This window comes from Gallus gallus, chromosome 9, assembly GCF_016699485.2.
Source record: "Gallus gallus isolate bGalGal1 chromosome 9, bGalGal1.mat.broiler.GRCg7b, whole genome shotgun sequence".
NCBI classification, from domain to species: Eukaryota; Metazoa; Chordata; class Aves; order Galliformes; family Phasianidae; genus Gallus; species Gallus gallus.
Window position 1 is genome coordinate 5,079,466 of NC_052540.1, and position 13,162 is coordinate 5,092,627.

Consider the following 13,162-nt stretch of genomic DNA (forward strand, 5'->3'; position numbering starts at 1 on the left):
TGTTCAGAATCCAGTTCAGACATTCCACAGTTAAATTCTGTAGCAAACGCCATCATTCCATATTATATACAACATCAGAGGGGTATATTCAAATTCCCTGAAAACTTTTATACCCCCCACTGTTACTGTAAGCTCAGTTATTTGCCTGTACGCTGCAAAGGCAGAACAGATCTTTATGAAAACACTTTTGAACTCCAAGATAAATTCACGTTTCCCTAAATAACGGATTCCTCCTTACACTGCTACACTTCATTTGAGGCTCAGCTCAGCAGTTTACCCAACCAAACAAACTCCTGGTGGGTTTTGTTTGGTTGCTGTTTTAGTGGAGCTTTTTCTTTTGCTTTGTTTGTGTATATTTATGTGTGTGTGTGTGTGCTTGTTTTTAAGTTTACCTTAAACACGTGAAAGGCCTCAAACTGAATGTTACGGCTCTTGTCTCGTAGAAGGTTCATCATTAGTTTGAGATTTTCAGGTTTACTGATGTATTTTGTCATAATTGTGAAGTTGTGTCTGTCCAATAATAATTCACCAAGAAGCTAGAAGTGAAAAACAAGGTGGAAGAAGAGAGAATTTGTTCATAAATACTTGCAAACACGCTGAGTAACCAACACTGCTCTGTAAAGGCAGAAGAATTGGAACTCAAACACCCTTTTTCTCAACATGCAACTGCAAAATCTCCTTCTATTCTCCCTTTGTTATGAATTGGAACTGAAATTTAAAGAAAATAATCTTTTTGATGCTTTTTTCCCCCACAACTCCATTATTTTTTCCAGTAAAAAAAATAAAAATGTTACACATCAACGTCAAGAGTTTGGTAAGAAAAGGGAGTTGGTAATTCAAATGAGAAATGGTTGTACTTCTTTCACCACCCTTTTTGTCCAGGAAGGATCCAAAACAAAGGTGGAAACCTGAGAAGATTTTATACCCACATTTCCCCTCCCTCCTAAGGACTTATGCCAGCAAATGAAACACCATAAAGCTCAGCAAAGTACACAGAACCCCTTAGTGTGAGGAGCACTGCTGCAGGAACAATATGATATACTCCAGAAGTGCCACCCCTGCTACAAATTAGCACATATACCATATTTATATTCAACATTTCTGACTAACTTGAATGTAAAATTAGTAGTGTGCTAATTATGTCATGTAAGTCCCTTTATTAAATTATCGAATAAATAAGCTATATGTATTTAATACATTTTAGTTCATAAACAATCTAGTAAGATTTGTTGAAGGGCAAAAAACAAAATCTGAAAAAACCAACAGAAATAAAACTCTTCCATATGGTCACTTCTGCATGGGGTGAGAAATGAGCTGCTGTGTGACACTGCATTACAGCAGGACTGGACTACAGGAAATTTACTCATCTCAAATTCCAAGTAAAAAAAAAATCAAATATTACCCAAAGCAGTTACCTGTTGTTTCATTTCGCCAACTCATCTGAAATAAAAGGAACTCTCTAACTTTGCATTGAAGAAGAACATAAAGCTGCCTTACCTTAAGTGACTGTCTCTTTGTCACATAGTTTTCTGAATGAAGTAACTTCTCATATTCACTGAAGAACTAAACACAGGACAAACAGAATGGTTAAGACCTTCTGAAGTGCTACAAGTGCTCTTATTCCAAACTACTACAAACACCCGGAGGAGATGGAAATTTGCAAACAAAAACATAAGCAAAGCCTGAAATCTCAGTAGTTTCCTGGCTCACTACTGTATGTGCTTTAAAACAAAATCAGGAGACTTCGGGGTTTAGATTGCAATGTGTTAGGGGCAGTTGTGTCACTATTTGTTAAACTATAGCACTTCCTGGTACTGAACAATGCTCATTAACTGCAGGAGCCCCAGGAGGCCAACAAGGGCAAGGACGAGCTCGTAATGTTTGGTTGTCACTCGTGTACACACAAGGAAATAGCCTGGGAAAGGGTTCCCTCTGCTGGAACAAACGCGTTCTCACTGAAATAGGTTTTTGCCTGAGCCTCTCGTTGCAGTTTTGCTGTTCAATAGCAAAGTCTTAGCGTTAATTTTATCTCTCTGGCAGAAATGACTGATTTCATTTGGTTTCATATCATACGTACATTTCCAAAAGGCATCTGAACAAGGAAAGAAAACAGATTCCTCTTATTTGAAGATGCACGGCACTACAGAATTCTCAATAATAAAATGCATGGGCTCACCCTATCATAATGCTGTTCCAAAAATTCTGCACTTAGCAACTTGTGTCTTGTAAGTAAATCCTGGAAAAGAGCACAAAAACAGTATTTTCACTACAATACTTACATGTTACATATACGTTCTGGATAGACTGTGGGTACAAAGGCTTGTGCATTCCTAAGGGCCTTGGCATCAGTTAGGAAAAGTCTGCTGTGTTTTATCTTAATTCACAGAGGCCTGTAGAATTAGCACTGAAGAATGACATTCATGAACCAAAGCTACACTCACTCTTGACAGAACTACACCCAATCAAGAGGTTAAGAGCCACTAATTGTAACACACACCCCCTAAGCTTGCATGGTAGAAACAGAAAACTACAGAAATTATTTAAATGTGCTCTGGAAGTTACCTTGAACGTGGCAAATGCATCTGAAGCAATGTCAAACGTCGACATCTCCACATATCTGAAGAAATCATAGAACTGTTCTGACCACAAGATGATCTTAGCAAGAGGTTCGTGCCTGATGCATTCCCTAAGCATTATGCCACAATTTAGAGCAATTTCTGGAGATTCGTACCTGTGCAAAAAAAGACAACAGAAAACCCACAGGTTCTTTATAGACACCTTCAAAATGCTACCCTGCTATTGATTACAATTTTCTGTGCTATCACATAAACAGAAATTCGGAGAATTAGAGATACTTGTTTCTGTATTAAACTTCACTTCGAAATGCTTATCTGAAGCACTACTGAAATCCCTGCTGCTTTATTGCCAAGTTACTCCCAATACAAATTACTTTTATAAACTGGGAAGACTGAAAAATATTTTCCTCATACTCAAAATCAGTTTATTTTTCCTTCATACTGGTGCACTTGCAGACATCAGGGAAAGCTGTATGCTTACACCCAACAACAATTTACATAAGACTACCCTTAGTATCAGCTTTGATGCTAAATGGTCACTAATACTGGATATAAGTTCATGGCCACTCTTTCATGAAACCACTTCTCAGCATCACTCCATACACAATGGGCTTCCAGCCTGAGCTGCGGGCAGCGCCCCCTGATTTGAGGATATTACTGAACACCGTTCTCTGCACCTGAGCCTTTACTGTCCCAAGCAGAGTATCTGCAGCTTCTGACAAGAATCTTCTGGAACACGCACATAGAACTACAGAATCACTATGGTTGGAAAAGACCACTAAGATCATAGAGTCCAACCATCAACCCACCGCCACCATGCCGTGCTCTGATGAAAACAACGAAGCTGCGGGCACGGCTTCATCTAGAAACTGTCTCTACACTTTCTTGGCAGGCTTTTTTGTTTGAATGCAAACTGCAGTGATCTCTCAGCTGATCTAAGCGTACACCAACAGCAGCTGGCCAAGTCTCAACAGTCTAAGATCCATTTGATAGGAATAGACCTCAGTGCTTGCTACTAGCCCGGTGTTCCCAAGCACACTAGTAGCGAGAAACTGGATGAATGTGGGCCTGCCTTCCTGATACAAACCTCAGCATGTTGCAACATAAGCTATCCTGATCCAAGTTGTGGCTATCCTTGCACACCTGCTTCTGGAGCAGTTGAAGTCTCCTATACAACTTTTCACCTCCCACCCAAAAGGGCCTTGCTCCCAATTCATCAGAAGCTGATTTAAATTCGCCAGCACACTTCTGGAGCAAGGCATCATTGTGTGTACTAAGCACTAATTAAATTACCATACAAAACCATTTGCTTATGAATCAATTTTCACATTAAATGTTGCTATACTTTCCTATTTAACTTGTCATGAAGACTTGCAATCTACTGGACTTTTTGTAACTCACCACAGAGCTTAAATTTGCATAAATTTGACTCAGATAGATACCAGATGTAATACTGCAGTCATTAAAGCTAATTAAATGCCCATTTCAAATCTCCTGGCTTATGAATATGTTTCAGCAATCCCTCTGAAGAGTGACAACACAGTATAAAAATTAGGACAACTGCGTTGCAGCCCTCATTCAGTCACATTTCAACGAGAGCATGCTGAGAAAGTAGTTCCATCTCTCTGCATCTCTACTTCAGCTTCATTTTAAATTGCTTTGAAGAAGTACTGAATCAATATTCTCTTTCATATTATGCCACAATTAACAGTCACTTTGTCCTTCTGCCATCCAAATCTTGCTTCTTCCCAGAGTCGTGGCTGCAGCACAGGAAAAGAAGGAGAAAAATCAAAGCAGCTCCAGCACTGCCCATCTTACACAGCGTTAAAATAAAGTCTCCTCGTGCGCTGTGTAGGAGGCAGGTTTCACACTGAACTCAGTCAGCATCTCCAGCTGCCACCATGAACTGGGAGGAAGGAAAGGGAAGACAAAATAACGCTTCCTGCTTAAATGTTAAAAATACATTTGATTAGCTTCACATCTCAGGGCCACCACTGTAATGCAGGCAAATGTCTGACTGGAAAGCATGACCTTTCCTTTATCCCCCTGCTATCCCAGTAAGTGGAATAAGTACTTCCCAACTGCAGTCCACGGAAGCTTACTGAAGTACCCCTACCCAGCAGCTTTAACACAGAAGACACAATGAATACTTGAAAGAACATTTCAAGAACAGGTTTTTGTGTTTTGTTTTGTTCTTTCAATACTGATGAACATTCTATCCTAAAATAACACATTGAGATACCAATTTACAAACTTTGCTTATTAATGCTAATAGAAACGTGAGCAATTATTTTTACATGGAGAGAGCACGTTGTCAAATTTTAAGAAAATCTTGTTAAAATAAGAGAGTTCTGAAAATGCGTTTCTGCTTTCACATTTGAGATCCACAACCATAGGTGTGCCACCGTGTCTTCAGCATGGCGCTGCCCTCCTACACCCAGCACCAGAAGAGATACGAGAAGAGAGGAAGAAAGAGTAGCCTGGCACGCACTGCGTACCCTGAGTCATCCTTTGTTTGGTCCTGTGACTACAGGAATATGAATCACTACAAATGACATGCGTAAGACAAACTAAGAGCAGGGAAACAGGACAGCAAGCTGGAAAGGATGCTGGTTAAAAGAAAAAACAAACAAAAAAACCCAAACAAAACCACCACTTAATGCTTGATAAATGAGTAAGTTCAAGAAGGAAATAACTTCAGTGGGATCATACAATGTACCAAAAGGAGAACGTTTGCAATTCCCCAGTAAGAATAATTTAGGGTACTATCAGTTCCCAATTTTCAGCCGTACATCGTGCAGAAGTATCTATCTGGTGTTTATTACTCAAATTTTCCTTCCCTGAGGGGAAGTAGCCCTTAGAAAAGAACAACAAAATCAAGCATGCTGCAAAGGAAGGAAAAAACATTTCAGAACTCAGTGCTTCTCCATGACTATAAAAACTTCTCACTTCATTAAAAAGTATATTTATGCCTCACAGCATACATACCCTTTTAATAGCATGAACAATATATTCTGTTGAGTGCAGATGTATTCAACTGTGGGAGTTCTTGTACCAATTTGCCTTCTGAGGATGTTGTTGAAGATTTGGGCGACATCCTTTTTGCCCTGTCAAAAACACGAGCAGTTCAACATAGTATTTAAGTCCTCTATTCAAACAGGAATTACACATTATCACCTCATGCATCCATACCAACATGAGTTCTGCACTTCAGTCAGCCTCTGCAGTCTGAGCTTGGATTAAATACTGTTTCTTTTCTTTATACTCATTTGAAATACGTCAAAGTGCTCTAAACTCTACCAGCCAGATGCTCAGCCACATTGCAGGTTAATTACATGAAGAAATGAAGCCAGTTTAGGTTTCAACTGACATTCTGTGTAGCTTCGGCCTCCTGGACTTGTTTTATTCTTGTTTGTTGGTTATTTTTGCTAATAACATTCTGGTTTTAAGCTGTGCTCATTCCTCCCCCATTACCCCCTCCCTTCTCTGGGAAGGCACAGTGCCACCATCCATTGTCTGTAAGGCACTTCTGCTTGCACTGTTAACATTCTATTTAAAAGTGACACTTTTGGAGGTAAAACAAATAAATAAGAACTACAAAAAGACCCGACCCACTGACCTAAAATACAAGTCTCATATTTTTCAACACAGTAGCATGAAGGAGAGCAAGATGCTGGAATTCAGCACAGACTATACACACGATGTTAGCACCAGATAGCATAAAAGTAGTTGAAATTACTGTCTTAAATATATATACACTGCTTATTTGCTTCTTCTCAGACATGTCAGAACACAGCCACAGATGCCAAACTGGTATGGACAAAAAGCTGATTATAAACATAAGCACTTTCTCCATCATTCACATACATCACTTAAAAGCTAGATTTGTGCAATTAACTTGCAGTCTGAAACTGCCATAAAGACAACTTCAAGGCTATGCCCTGTTAGCTGTAACCCAAAAAAATCCCAAGTAAATTTGTGCTACACCTGGACTTGCAAATAATGCTGTTAAGCAACTCCACAGGAAGGATTCCTGAACATCATACTCACTAAGACCACATGCAAGCCATTTTTCTTGACAATCTCTATTTACCCAGTATCATAAATTCCACGTGTCGCATTGTTAGGTTATCAAGTCAAACTTGGGGTACATTTAATTAGCAACCGTTTAAAAAACAACAGCAATTATTCAAAACTAGTTCAGTTTTCCAATCAACATCAAGAAGACTGTGCAAGGAAAAAAAACCCAAGCGTTTGTAACAAATGTAGGAGGGTTCTAATTTTACAAATGGCATGTTTGTGAATTACCACGGACCGTTTGAGGGACTGTTGTTTTCAGGATATAAGAGTTTGTTTGTAAATGCTTGTTTTCTCAATTACAATTCCATCGCAAGCCAGCCCAAAGCAACACCAGCACTCTTTGTTCTGAAATGAGTAGAGCAGTGTTCCAGACTGCTTTACTCAACCTCCACATAATATAGTCATCAACTCTCATTCACTAACATTGCCAATTTTGCTCTACGTCTCACAATTTCCTTTGGATTTGGCAGCAAAGACAGCATTTCCTTATTATTCACCTAAGGGAACTGAGAGTGGTACACAGTAATTCCAAGCCTAGTTACTGTTCAGCAGCATGCACTGCTGAGTGACCTCATGGCTAACAAGGGCAAACAGGCACCAGCCCTAGTGCCAATAGGCACGACTGCAAGAGGTGAGAGTACAACTGTGCTGGCATTGTCTTCCCAGCAGAAGGATTGAGGCTCCCTCATGCAAAAGGCGTTTTTGTTTGCTTCTTTGTTTTTCCCTCTCCGTTTCAACAAAAGCACGAACAAAGAATACAATTCTACAAGGGATGCCATCTCTCCTACGGGCACACGAGCACACATCAGTGGGGAGATAACTGGAAACTCCAGAACTTTGCTAAGTACGTGGTTTTGTTCACTGCTCTACTTGGAAAGAAAACTTCCAGGTACAAATATCATTCTCAACAGGCCTTTATACCCAGCAAGATCCCAACAGTCACAGTTTCTACTTACAAGATTAAAAAACATTACGTTTTTGCCTGTGTTTTTGTGGGTTTTTTTAACCATTCTGTTCACATTTGAATCCATTTGAGATCGTTCACAGTCTGAGTAAATGGTCCCTTCTCTGTTAGCTCAGCAACCACCAAAGACATCTTCAGGAAGAGCAGAGTTTTGACATTTCCTTCATCTTCAAATAATATCAAGCTTTAGAGAGGCAAAGGAAGTACCAAATGCTAAACTCAACCTTCAAGCTTAAGAACCAGCAGGAAATAAAGTTTCTATCTCTCTCTGTAATAGAAAAGTCATTTCAAATACAGTAAATTCCAAATCATAGAGTTCTGGGATATGAACACAACATCTGATGACTCTGTCATAGATGGGAAGCTAGTGCAGCTCTGGGGCACAGGTGTGTTGATATGAACTCTAAGAAAACAATAGCTGGACAGTCTGCCAGATCTCATCCTTAAAAAGCAGAGAAGGCCCAGCCTAGAAAGCAATGTGAATGACTTGTTTCTCAAGGGGAAAAGATAATATCCTTGTGTAACAAAGTAGCAGAAAGTCTAAAGCAGGAAACTACTTGCAATCTTCTTAAGTCCCCTTAGAATAATATGAATAGCTCCCTTTAATGAGAGCAAGCTTGTACAAATTGTTATCATTCTTCATCACCAGCAGATAATGAATGTTTCCCTCACTAAAAACTGAACTGAGTAAACATGAAGCAGATAAGAATCTAGAGGTCAGCAGAATCCAGATGACGTTTCATGATTTCCTTTCTTTGGCAATTAAAGGCTGTCATATTTCAACACCATATCTCAACTTTCCCAGGTCTCCTTGCTTACTTAACAACCCGAATGTTTTATGTTTGCTGTAAACATTTGCGTGGGTAGAGGAAAAAAAATACAACCATATTACAATTAAACACAAATCAGAGGCAGTTATGGGTGGGGTGGAGGGGTGAGAGGAAAAGAGCAGGGAAGAAAGCTATTACTGGGGGCATGTCATGCTACAGCAGGACTTGAAACTGTTCTGCTTGCATCATGAACAACTTGGTTATGAACAATAGTGTCTTCAAGCAGTCTTAAGTGGTATGGTCCTTATGGTCAAGGCTGTGCAGTGTGATACATGGGCTCTGGCTCCTTCCCCGGACAGCCACACAGCTCTTGTGGGACCTCAGGGAAAACAGAAAAATCCCATTGTATTGCAATTCCCTATAACTAAATAGGGTGATTTCTCTCTATGGAGTTGGGAACTGAATTATTCTCTGTGATGTGATGACAAATGTCAGACAGAGGTTTGTATGGAGATACATTTGACTGCAAGTGTTTCTATTTTGAAGTAACCAATGAAATAGTGTGGTTTTTTAATATACAAACAAAAAAAAATAGTAAGAAGAACGAAAGAGGTTGCATCATTTCTAAAGAGAGAAAAACTGAAGACTCAGTAAAAGGAACAGCTTTACCTCAAATACTTGAAATTCTTCAAAAACCTTATGGTCATTTTCTTTTCAAAGTAATTTAATTTAACAAGATGTGAATACAGACATGGCATGCAGTACTGTAGCTTGTATTCAGTGTGGTATTAGTAAAATAATTAAGGATTATGTCATAATTTTAACAGAATCATAGCATCAGTATCAGTGCTTTATCTACTTCCATTTTGGGCAGATTAAGTGCCCAAATTCCCTGATCTTGTATTCAGTATTTGCTTCATTTTCTAGATAGTTTGGAATATTTAGTTCCCTTTCTCTTGGCTTTGTCCCGTCCAGAAAACAAAAGCTGTAGAGCAAAAGATGTTTAAAACCAATTGAAGTGACAGGAATTCAGATGCATTCATTTTAACACACACAATAGATGAAATATCCATTTTCTTACCTCAAAATCAATTAGCTGCAAGTCAGCTACAAGGGTACTAAGGAGACCACTGTTGTACAGCTCCTGAGCAAGCTGTGCCACAGCTTCTGTTTGTGGCTCTTTTTCATTTGTGCCATATAAGATTTCTTTCATGGCAACAAGGTTTTTTGAGACCTCCTCAGTTGCCTGAAAAAAATAGGGGGAAAAAGAAATAAGTTAGAGAATAGAGAATACCATTTGTCTTTGTAACTGAATACTATTATTCTTATCAACTGCACACTTCCATGACAGAGAAAAAGAAAGAAATCAGGAAATGACAACCTGTTAAGAAAACAATAGATAATCTTTCTGCAAATAAGGTTGTTAGGTGTTATTAAAAAATAACAAGGCAAGCAATTTAATTAACAAGTTATCAAAAGTAAAATCTCTTCTTTTAAAATGCCTCTAATCTTCCCATTCAAAAATCTCCTATAGAATAGTGACAGCAGGAAAGGAGGCAGACAACATTTCCATTCTGTAAAACAGAGGTACACAGGATCAGACTGGAAAACACGACAGAGGTGTATGCTTGTCTAGCAAGCTGCCCAGAGAGACACCTGCCCTCCTTCTGCAGATTTTGCACATAGTGGATCTCCTGGCAAATACCAGCTTCACACCACAGTCACTATGCATGAATTCTTTCCTTTCCAAAGGAAAATCCAGAAGAGAACCTTACCCAATCTTCAAGTTCTCTCGGTATACAAGAACAAATTGGCAGCTGGACCCACAAAGAGTGAGCTTTCCAAAGAAAACTTCGATACAGGGGACAAATGGAAGCATCAGAAGCTTCCTAATTGAAGTCCAGAAGACATCAAGAGTGACTGCTCACATTGGGAAGCCAGTGCAAGGAATGCCTGCGGCTCCGCTGGACTGGAGCAACACTTAGCAGTGGAAGCAGAGATCTCTTAAGTATAAGTAAACAAAATTCACTTCTGAACCTTAAAAACACAGCTATCTTGGAAGGGAGAGGGAAGAACTACATTAAATATAGATGTTCATATAGCATAGAATTGGGATAAAACACCGAAAAGTGATTATCACATACAATGGGTTGGGCCATATTACATTAGTTCTTCACCTGCTTAAAAGGTATGAACGGTCTGTGAGTGCACTCATTTTTGGTAATTAGATGAATCTGACAGCAAGGTATGCATGTACTCTAAAGCATTCATTTCGTAGCACATGGAAAATTAATAAAGGGAAAGAATGAGAACTTTCTGGATATTGCCTGTCTTGTAAGGGACACGTAGGAAGATTTCTCATCTGTGGGTTATATCTAGAGAGACATAAGCATGATCCATGTGCTATTAAAGCTGAAGCCATTCCAGCTTTGCTAGGTATGCAAGTAAGGATCCTGTGACCTTTAAAGAGACTAGATCATTTTTTGCTCCTCCACAACTTTCCACTCCACACTGCCTCCATTTTCTCGCTCATTCCCAGTTGTCTGCTCCTTTATCTAAATTCCATAGGATTTTCTGCACACTGTTCTAAGACAGCAAGAAGTGTTCATTTTGAGTGCTCTGACTCATGGCATCCCCTACAGAAGTAGACTGAGAAAGCCAGCTTGCCACATTATGCCACACAACTGCTCTATTTCTTTATAATTCAGAAGAAATGCATCTTTACTAAGAAAAGAAGAGAAATGTCTGTCAAACACAGAGCTATGGACAGATGCCCTTGAAGCACTGCTACCAAGAAAAGAGAAAGAAGCAATGAAGAATTCTACTGTAGTCGGTACTGATTTAGAAAGCAAGATGGGAGAAGAAGGAATGCTGAGGTTTTAGGAGCTGTTTTAAGCAGGACAATGGCAACACTGAGGACATGCCTGCAGTTAAAAGTGCCAGTGCTTGTATCGCTTCTACTGAGCCCAACTCTAACTTCTGGAGACACATAAATATAGAAATCTGACATTTTTCTATAGGTATTGTATCAACAACTAACGTTTTTTGATGCATGACAGCTGTAGAAGACCCCATTTCTGTAGTCCCTCCTTTCCTTCTCTACAACTCAAAAGGACTGAAAATAAACTGTTACTAACTTCTAGAATCTCTCTCCACTCTGTTGCATTCCAAGAGCTACAGCAGATGCACAGTGTGCAGTTAGCTTCACCATTTCAGATGCAGAACGGAATTTTGTTAGTTACACCTGAAAACGTACTGCTACAGTAAATATCAAGTCAAGAGTTAAGTGAAAAACTGATTTATAAATTCAAGACAGACAAGAAAAGGCTGCCTAGCACTGCTTGTCAATGCTACCTAGCATTGCTTGTATGGGCCTCCTAGCATTGCTTCCTAAGATACAAGGTACCAAAATAATTGCCCAGTGTGCTGCCTTCATTTGGCAGGAAAAAAATATAGAAAATCAAAATGCACACTGAAATTAATCAAAAAAAAAAAGAAAAGAAAAGAAAAGAAAAGAAACAACAACAACAAAAACCAGCCCAAGATCAAAAGAGAAGTGGAATGAATCATATACATTCTAATGTAACATATAAACAGGGTATGTGTTATATATACAGCATGTGTATTATACAGCTTCTCAGTACTGAGGAGGAGCAACCATGGGGCAGAGCCTTAAATAAAAATGCTGTGACATCCATTTAAAATTCAGTGGTGTCAGACAATGAACAATATCTGATAAGTCAGACTACAGAACTAAAAAAGGAAGGAAAGCAAACAAAAACTCTTGTGTTTCTATCTTCTTGTCAGTGATAGGAAGGTATTACTTAAAAATAAGACTCCGTGAAGTCAGCTGTATGACTGTCACTCCAAAATGTGTTGCACACCTTCACAGCTACAAACCACTGTGGTTTATTCCATTCTCCAGGGTATTTCATGGATATCCCCAAATGCCTCATTTAGATGTGTAGAGCTGCAATACTTGAGTTTTATGACAAAATACTCGCCTTTACTTACAAACCAGTGCTGCTCAGCAGGCTCTAAGCCTATGGCTGTGCTGTCCACATCAAGAATGTGATTACAAAAACTGCACTACTAATGAAAATGTTCACAAAACACTGTAACCTACCTGTAGGTTTGAGCCTCAGTTTAGAGATCATTTTGTCTAGCCTAGAAAATTACCAAAAGCAGCAAATACTATTTTAATAACTCCATTTACACGGATTGGATTTTGAAACTCTTACAAAACACAGCATACAGTTCTGTAAAATGCATAATGATGTATATCAATGTCACCAGTTTAAAGGCAAAAAATGCTTACACCAGTTGTCAGCAGACATCTGCCATAAAGAGCCCAGTTCCATTAGAAGAGAAGGCTGTCTTTTCACTCCCTACTTCCAACAATTAAAAAAAAAGAAGAGAAAAGAATACCAACAACCTTTGCCCCTTACTGGATCCTTTGAGTTGTTAATCAAAGCCCACAGCAGTTGGCAAGGAAGAGTACTTAACCTTTAGTTTTCTCTCAACCATGAATTAATGGCACAAACGTGCGTAACAAATCTAAAATTTCACTGCTTTGTAAATTTCAGTGTTAGCTCACTGAATAAAATCTCAATCTACATCTCTGGCACCATGATATTATATTATAATCTGACAGATGAATCATATAAAATAGCATATTGTAGTACTCTGTCCACTGAATTGAGGTGGTTAAATTAGAGAGACTGTGACTTTCTGAATTTCATCTCAACCAAAAATCTGTGTTGTTGGGTTTT

The 13,162-nt window shown here is 39.0% G+C and overlaps 1 protein-coding gene across 9 annotated transcripts in view; it reads right to left on the bottom strand.

The window, feature by feature from the left end:
* Positions 1-13,162, bottom strand: part of CAB39 (calcium binding protein 39) — a 71,150-nt gene that overhangs the window by 2,851 nt on the left and 55,137 nt on the right. For all 9 annotated transcript variants that reach the window (XM_015277058.4, XM_046898558.1, XM_046898560.1 and 6 more), the window contains 6 exons: positions 9,472-9,636; positions 5,565-5,683; positions 2,563-2,731; positions 2,177-2,236; positions 1,498-1,563; positions 393-536 (listed from right to left, as the gene is read on the bottom strand). In XM_015277058.4, coding sequence (XP_015132544.1) covers positions 393-536; positions 1,498-1,563; positions 2,177-2,236; positions 2,563-2,731; positions 5,565-5,683; positions 9,472-9,636 — 723 coding nt within the window. The remainder of the gene's footprint in view (positions 1-392; positions 537-1,497; positions 1,564-2,176; positions 2,237-2,562; positions 2,732-5,564; positions 5,684-9,471; positions 9,637-13,162) is intronic.